This window comes from Corvus kubaryi, unplaced genomic scaffold (assembly GCF_017639235.1).
Source record: "Corvus kubaryi isolate FWS band 111438036 unplaced genomic scaffold, C.kubaryi_AGA036_p1.0 split1-37173, whole genome shotgun sequence".
Taxonomy (NCBI): Eukaryota; Metazoa; Chordata; class Aves; order Passeriformes; family Corvidae; genus Corvus; species Corvus kubaryi.
Window position 1 is genome coordinate 497129 of NW_024582074.1, and position 8855 is coordinate 505983.

The 8855-nt window shown below is 47.6% G+C and overlaps 1 protein-coding gene across 1 annotated transcript; it reads right to left on the reverse strand.

Annotated features, from left to right (window-relative positions):
- Window positions 1-6913, reverse strand: LOC121676868 (protein diaphanous homolog 2-like). The gene is made up of 2 exons (XM_042053886.1): window positions 4213-6913; window positions 1-2182 (listed from the first exon to the last, which is right to left on the reverse strand). Exon 1 carries the CDS (start codon window positions 6911-6913, stop codon window positions 5612-5614), a length of 1302 nt encoding a protein of 433 aa, XP_041909820.1. The 3' UTR covers window positions 1-2182; window positions 4213-5611.
- Window positions 6914-8855: the final 1942 nt, after the last annotated feature.

Here is an 8855-nt window from a genome sequence, read left to right on the forward strand (position 1 = left end):
TTGTGGTCAGCAAGTCTCGTTTATTGTAATAATCTACACATACTTATAGTACTACTAATTAGCTCATACATATTGCAAAAGCTGAGCTCCTTATTGGTGGGAGCTATTCCATGAGATCACTGTGGTCTTATCTTTTCTCTTCCATATGGTTTCTTTCAGCTTACTTATCTGGACTCACATCCTGTCATTTGTACAACTCCTTGCTCAAGGATTTAGTGTCCTTGCCAAGTCTGCATCTTTACTAAGCCCGCTATGTCATCATGACCTTTGCTTTTTAGCCATTCTTCAGAAAGACTCTCAACACTTCCCCCGTTTTCTTTTTGCAATAGTCATATTGACTGACTTCAAAATTAAATTTTTTACACATGACATTATACAGCTAAGCATAAGTAAACCAAGCAAGACAATAATTAGCAATAGCATTAAAGATTTGATCACACTTTTCATCCATCCTTCTAAGCCCATCCACTCTGTAAGTCCTTCTAATCTGAAAAATCCGGAGTCTTTCTTTATTTTTTGGGAGTGTTCGATCAAATTCTTAATTTCGGCGTGGATGGACTTAGAATGATCCTCAAGATCCATGCAGCACATTCCTTCAAAGTCTTCACAGCCATGGCCGTGGGCTAAGAGTAAAAAATCTATAGCTGCTCTATTTTGAAGCAGGGCGTGCTGGACTGAACTCAGGTCTTCTGCAAGTTCAGACAACACTCGGCTGGTACCGTTTGCTTGTTTAACTACTCAACATGTCAGTTTTTCTAAGTGACGATGGGCTCGTGCCGCAGCTGCACCAGGAACAAAAAGGGAGGTAAAAAGCACTTCTAATTTGCTCCATAACGTGAGGTCATCCTCACATTCAGATGTTATAGTTTCTGCTAAAGACCTCTTCCATCGTATTCGGTGTGTAGCATTAGGATGGTGCTGTGGAAGTGCAAGACTCAGTTGGCCAAAGGTACAGGGCCCGCCTACAGGCTTGGATGGGATACCTGACCAGGCACGATTCCCACAAATTAGGAAAAACCCTCTGGGTAACTTTCAAGGGAAAAACGTTCCAGGGGCTGCAAGAGATCGATTTCTCACGGTAATGTTGCACCATTCTAAGTCCCACTGTGAAGCATTGCCAACAGGATTAATCAAGGTGGGGTTGGATGTATTCATTTGACAGCCCCTAAGGTTGCCCTCTTGGCATAAATTGCGTGAACTATTAATATAGATACAGGCTGTAGCGTTAAGGGAATCAACTAGTTCTATTTCTTGTGGCTCAGGGCCCACCGGGAGTCTATCATCCCAGATATCATAGTCTAGTAGGCCATGAATAATATTTTTTGTGGAATTCAACGGCCAAATAGGTTTGAACTGCTTCTGGGTCTCGACTACAAAGTTGCGCCATGTATTTTCTGTTAAAGGTACTCCAACTAAGCATGTCAAAAATGGAGTACTGGGTGTGGCTAAGGAGGCACAGAATGTTGTGGTGTTTAATTCGCGAGCCAAGGAGACCCAGATATTATCTCTAGGGTCAAACACCTTAGGAGGGTAGGGAAGGTTGTGACCCATTACTGAGCCTGCGATTAGCAGCACGATGCTTAAACCGCCGGCAAACATGATCCCACTTTCTTGGTTCAACTTGCCACTGAATGGGGACCCCGATGTTTAGTTGGCAGGAGGATTGCAAAACTACAGAGTAACTATCTGCTAAGATCTTTTTTGCTAAATGCTGTACTGACCACGCTAATTCTCTTAGTCTCAGATCTTCAAGATTTTCAACTAATTGCAAACTGTCAATGATATTTTTGCCTGTGAGTTGTACTAATGCTCCTTGAGCCGTCTCACGGTGCCAGTGAAAACTGCAAGACTGACACCAAAACCCTTCTGATAGATGTCGCTGGTGGACCCACCACTGTAAATTACAACCTCCGCAAAGCAATCTTACCCACGCCTTATGATCACTACAATTACATGCAAAGCAAGCAGATTGGCAAAAGCGTAAAAAATGTCTCTGCAAATGTGGGAGGAGATAATCCTCTATCTCCTGTTCGGAGTCCACAAGGAAGGTAACGCGAAACCGTTGCTCAACTTCCTGCAGGATTTGTGAGATCTTCCTCTGTACTCTTCTCGCCTTCCTCTGTTGTGGGTTGCTCATCAGTGACAACAGGCTTAGTCCATTTAGCCGGAACCCATAGGGGACCTGTCGGAGTGGACACACATCGATAACCTCTTCCCCAGTACAAGGTTTTTACAGGATCTTGCCAAAGTCCTGTCTTGGGGTCTTTGTAGTGCACCCAAGGCATGGGCGTCGGGGGTTGAGGATAGGTAAAATGAACAATGGCAGGAGGCACTTCTTTTTCACCAAACACACAAAGGTGATTTAGGACAAAAAGGCATTTCTGTAATTTGTAATGCGGGTTGGACAAATCAGGATATTTTTGCAAGTATGTTTTGAGGGTGCCATGTGCCCTCTCTACAATAGCCTGACCTGTGGGCGAGTGGGGAATGCCTGTTTTGTGAGTAATATTCCAATTTTGCATATATCTGTCAAAGCGTGCACTGCTATAAGCAGGGCCATTATCAGTTTTGATTATTAAAGGGACTCCCATAACTGCTATACAGCTATTCAAATGACGTTCGACATGTCTCGCTTGTTCTCCTGTCTGAGCCGTAGCCCATATGAAATGACTGTATGTGTCAATTGACACATGAACATACTTCAAGCGCCCAAAACTGGGGACATGTGTAACGTCCATTTGCCATATTTCATTGGCTTTAAGTCCTCGAGGATTGACTCCTATGCCTAAACCGACCCCAGTATTGTGAAAACTACATAACGGACATGCTTTTATTATGGCGCGTGCGTCACGTAAGGGGATATGGAAATCTCTTACTAATCCTTTTGCATTTTGATGAAACATACTGTGACTTTCTCGAGCCCTAGTATTTTTGGGAACATTCTGACTGAGTGATACGATCTGATCTGCTCTCTCATTGCCCTCTCCTAAGCCTTCTTGCCACTTATGGCTGCGTATATGGAGAATTGCATAAGGGTGAGATCTGTTCCGCAGCGCACATTTTAGCTGTAATAACAGATCAAAAAGTCGCTGGTTTTTTACTTCCTTGATGACAGCGTCCTCGATTCTAGAAACAATTCCCACAACATAAAGAGAGTCTGAAACGACATTGAGGGGTTCCGAAAAATGAAGGGCAGCCCACAGTACTGCTACAAGTTCTAAGGTTTGTAATGTATCAGTGGGGGTAGCTGCGATCTTATGGTGGCACCATTGTTGATTATAGTGCCAAACAACAGCAGCTGTCCTGGTTCTGCGTCCGGCATCAGTAAAAACTGTCAAGGCATCAGGGGTAGGCCCTTGGTGTTGCAGCGGTTTGGATATCCAGGTCCAGCTTCCCAACCAGTTAAGTGATTTTGGAGCTAATGGGCCGGTGCGAACTTCTGCTCCAGAAGAGAGCAATGCTTCAGTGAGTCGTGAGGAGTTGAGTAGGTACCAGTCCAAAGTAGGTTTTTCCATGGGGAGGTTGATAACTGCAGGTTCAAGGCCACTAATTTCCCAGGTGCGTAGACGTCCTTTCTTTAAAAGAGTTGCCAAATTTTCAATCTTTGGAGTGACTGTTTTTCTTTGCTGCAAGGGGGGCGAGATCCATTCTAGAACGGAGATGTCCCCCGTTTTCTTTTGCTGTGTAATGGCTCCTAAGAGATGTTCTCCACTGTTCCAGACAGTTAAGGATAGGGGGGTGTCGGGGTCTAGACGGTCGACAAAGCCTCTGGAGATGCAGGATGTAATTTGCTGCAAGACTTTAGACTGTTGCGGCGTAAGCGTCACAGGAGTACATGGGTCTGTGCCCTTTAGCAAAGGACGTAGCTGTTCCAATAGCATGTTGGGAATTCCTGTAACAGGTTTAAGCCATTGCAGGTCTCCTAGAAGTTTCTGGGCCTCATTTAGGTTTGAAATAGATGCTTGAATATGTAACTTCTGAGGTTTTATTCTCTGAGCGGTAACAGTCCATCCTAGATATTTCCATGGAGCAGAAACTTGTATTTTGTTGGGTGCCACAACAAGGGACCAAGCAGCCAAGGAGGCAACAATAATTTGCATCTGGGCAGGGGTGAAAGGATCCCTTTGAGCAAAGAGAATGTCATCCATGTAGTGATAAATAATGGCATCAGGCATCTGTCTCCGTAAGGGTTGTAAGGCAGCATCAACATACAGTTGGCACAAAGTAGGTGAGTTTTTCATCCCTTGTGGCAATACAGTCCATTCAAATCGCCTGGCTGGTTCTCCTTTATTCAGGGCAGGTAAGGTAAAGGCGAAGCGCTTGGTGTCATCTGGATGCAATGGAATAGTAAAAAAGCAGTCCTTGAGATCTATAATTAAAAGAGGCCAATTTTGGGGCAACATAGCCGGATTGGGGAGACCAGGTTGTAGCGCCCCCATAGATTCCATCTGTTGATTTACTGCACGAAGATCATGTAAAAGGCGAAACGCACCAGACTTCTTGTGTATGACAAAAATAGGAGTATTCCAAGGACTGACGGATGGTTTTAGGTGGCCCTGTTGGAGTTGTTCGGTTACTAAGGCATGGGCTTGTTCTAAATTTTCCCGTTTAAGGGCCATTGCTTAACCACCGCAGGCTCGTTAGTGGTCCATGTCAGCGGCAACGGGAATGTCCAAGCAATGGCCCCTAGAGTAAATGGTGGTCATTGGTCAGCACGAGGCCTAATTGAGCTAAGACATCTCTGCCCAGCAAACAGTCCACAGTTGTCGGTAGGGGCATGATGGAAACTGTAGCCGGCACTTGTTTGCCATCAACTTCAATGTGGACCAGAGGAGACTTTTGGGCAAGTCTCATGCCTCCGATGCCTGTGACTGCAGTTGTAGCGGGCAACATGGGCCAATTGGAAGGCCATTTTCCAGGGTCGATGACACTAGAGTCAGCTCCTGTGTCAAGAAGGGCTTCCAAGGCGATGGATTCTGCCTGATACAGCAGGAGACAACGTTTTCGTGGGTGGGAGGTGAGATCAATAGTGAGTAAGGTCAGAGATCCAGTAGAGCCAGGACTTGGCTGGCATCTGGGTGCATTACAAGCAGGCGGAATACTTGAAGCCAGATGTGGTAATGGTACTAGTTGTGCTAACTTTTGTCCTGCTGGGATCTTAACGGGAGGATAATCGGTATGCGCTAAAATAAAAATTTCTCCAGTGGAGTCAGCATCAACAAGACCAGTCTCTACTAGGAGTCCCATTGTAATTGCGGATGAACGACCTACGATAAGTCCTCCCATAGCTTGGCCATTAATGCACACAGGTCCGATGACACCAGTGGGGATGCGATGGATTTCTGATGTTAACAACTCGGTATCTACTGAGGCTGCCAGGTCCAGGCCGAGGCTTCCACTTGTTGCTGGGCGGGGACAGGTGGAGGTGCTGGAGCTGCTACTTGTGTCGTCACGCGGCCGCTGTTCGCGCTGGGTCGGAGGTTTCCCTGTTTCTTATTGCTATTACGGCATGCATTCGAGTTGTGCGTATTGGATTGACACTTGTTGCACCAAATTCCTGCGGCTGTGCATTCACGACGAGTGTGACCGGGTGTCCCACAGCGATAACACTTCATGGGCCACCTGGAGCTGGGCGGGGACGTGCTGCTGCCGCTTGGAGAGGAGCAAGGGCTGCCATAACCTGATTTTGAGAGCTGATAGCCTGTTCTTTAAGCCCTTCACCTAATTTTTCTAAGGCTTGTGCTAACAATAGTTGCGAGCCAGTGGGCATGGTCGCAGCTTTTTCTAAAAGTTGCTGGACAGTCCAATCCCCTGGGGTGGAAGTAATAAGGGCACGGGTGGCTTGATTGCCATTTTGTAAAAGGCATTGTTTAAGCAACGGGTCATGCATATGCTCTTGAACCCCAGCTTTTGAAATGGCTTCCATAACTTTGTCAACAAAAGAGCCTAGAGACTCCTCTCTGCCTTGTTTGATGCTCATATACATCGGGATTCCACCTGGGGCTCGGACCTTATCCATTGCTTTCTTAGCAACTGCCATAGCTTCCCGTAGCTTGGCAGGTCCTAGTGCCGCTTGGGCTTCTACTCTCATGTGATCCCCTTCACCCATGAGCTCAGCTACTGTAACACCTGTCAAGGGATCTGCCGCTGGCCTGGGGACAGCAGCAGTAATAGCGGCTTCCTCCCTCCAGCGAGCTTCAAAAAGCAGTCGCTGATGCGGGGTATACATAAGCTTAGTAATGCCTTTAATGTCAGCAGGAAGAAGGGTAAAAGCGTTAAAAATATAATCAAGCATCTGTTTAACTGGTTCACTGGTGACACCGTAATTCCCCACCGTTGCTCTTAGCTGCGCTAACAGCTTCCAATCAAGGTTAGTCACCTGCGCAACATTGCCGCCCCCTTGTGGATTCGGGACAAATAAAACAGGGAACGCCATGCTGTCTTGCGCAGCCGCTAGCATGTCAGAATCACCCTTTTGTAAGCCATCACGAGCAACTGCAGCCCAGAGTTCTCTATGTCCCCTAGCCATGGCCTCCGCGAGGTCAGACTCTGCCCCAGGGACAGGCTCAGGGCTAACAAAGGGGTTTCGCGAACGAGAACAGTCCGGCGGAGACAGGTGAGGCAAGGGCGGTGGAGGAGCAGGCTGCGGCGGCTCCCGGGCCGGCTCGAGCGGCGGGGGGGGCCGCGGCAGAGCAGGCTGCAGCAAGGAAGGCGTAGGAGGAGTAGGAGGTGGGGGGAGGGGAGGCGCGGAAGGCGACTCAGAGGCAAGAGCCTCAGGCGGGATTTGAACTGTAGCAAAGGTGGGGGGATTAGGTGGGCCAGAGAAAACAGAGGCACTGTGATCGCCGTAATGACGGTTCCGATCCTGAGCAATCTTAATTTTTTCTGCCGCTTTTTTCTCTGCCTGTACCATTAAAAGTTCATTGTGGACAACTCTCCATAGTTTAGAAATCTTTTTAGCTGGCTTATCGTCATCTAAGACAAGATCCCAAAGTTTATCACCATACGCGCGCCACTGACTTAATTCATGAATGGAGTGGGGGTCAGTGAAAAAACTATAAGAGCGCGCATGCGTTAAAAGAACGGGGAGGTCTTTCTCAAGATCAATTCCTTTAAAATTACGCTTAAGCAAAAAAGTTTTAAAAAGTTCCTGTGCTGCTTGCCTTTCCATACTTACGGTACCGTTGCTAGCTCTCCAGGCTTTGGCAGCACGTATTGGCGAGCCCGCCTGTGCGGTCGCTCGGGTGCGGAGGTGATAGGCACGACGCGGCTGGGTGCTGCGTTTAGCCGTACGCAACCTCTTTCGCCGTCCTTCTAGCTGCAGGACCCGAACCCAATGCAACTCCCCGTCGCATAAGGGCAACTTCTCCTGTTCGGGCGCCGGATGTCGGGTGGAGTCGCGGGAGACAAGCACTCACGGCATTGTGGTCAGCAAGTCTCGTTTATTGTAATAATCTACACATACTTATAGTACTACTAATTAGCTCATACATATTGCAAAAGCTGAGCTCCTTATTGGTGGGAGCTATTCCATGAGATCACTGTGGTCTTATCTTTTCTCTTCCATATGGTTTCTTTCAGCTAACTTATCTGGACTCACATCCTGTCATTTGTACAACTCCTTGCTCAAGGATTTAGTGTCCTTGCCAAGTCTGCATCTTTACTAAGCCCGCTATGTCATCATGACCTTTGCTTTTTAGCCATTCTTCAGAAAGACTCTCAACAGCAGGGGGCACAGGGTGACCCTCCCCCAGGGCTCTGGTGCCCCTCAGGGGGTGCAGGGGGAGGTGGCCAAACCCCAGATTGGAACTTGCCTGCACCTTGAGGGTGGCGAGCCGGGCTGTCTGTCAGCTCCCTGACACGGCTGCAGTTCAGGCACCCTGCGGGGAAAATTGGGGGGCACAGGCTGTGGGGTGGGGGGGACCCAGACCTCTGTGCCCACCTCAGCAGGTTTGGAGAGAGACCCACCTGAGAAGGCTGTGGCGTGCAGGTGGGGCCGGCACAGGGCTGAGCTGAGGTGCCTGGTGTCCCACAGGATGAGGAAGGTGTGAGCCTCTGCCGAGGAAAGGGGGGTCAGCCTGAGGATACCCCACTGTGGGGTATCGCCTCCTGTGGGAGACCTTGCTGTCGTACCTCCCTCCAAAACAGTGAGGGATGCAGGGCCCCATCATCACTCTGGGTGAGCCTCAGACCCCCAGTCCCGCCCATAACCCTGAGGTACGATCCCACAAACCCATCCATGGTCTTGAACCTGTGATAAATGAGTGAATGATAAATGTTGTCTTTCGCATATATGATTTTAACATTTATAAGTAATGAAGTACTACGTAGAAATAGTGTTAAAATAAAATATAGTTAAGTAGGAACAAGATTAAGGTAAATTGTAACTTTGAAATAGTTGTAATATGTTGGGAAATGTAGTAATAAACACATGGAAAAAAATGTCTTTTAAGTTGAGAAACTACAGAGCCAGAAGCCAGGACATCTTAAAGAAACAAAGAAGATAAACCTCATGCATCCCAGGAAGACTGTTATCTCATCAAAACTCACACCTCCCAAGGAAACTGTCAGCTATAAATTAGGTTGGAGAGTGAGGAGGCACTGGAGGGGGGATGCCTCAACTCTGTACCGATCCAGAGGATGAAGTCAGCATCATGCTAGTGGAAGGGGGCAGGGACCGGAGAGGGGGGAAAGTTGAGTGAAGTGCAAATTACTTTCTGGGCTTAATGAATATGTAACTGTTTACAAGAGTACTTAAGTTCACAGTAAAATGAATGGAGGCGCGCCTCTGGCAATATTGCTAAGCGCCCCAGCGCTATGATATGCCTTTGTTCTACTAATAAATGTTCAATATT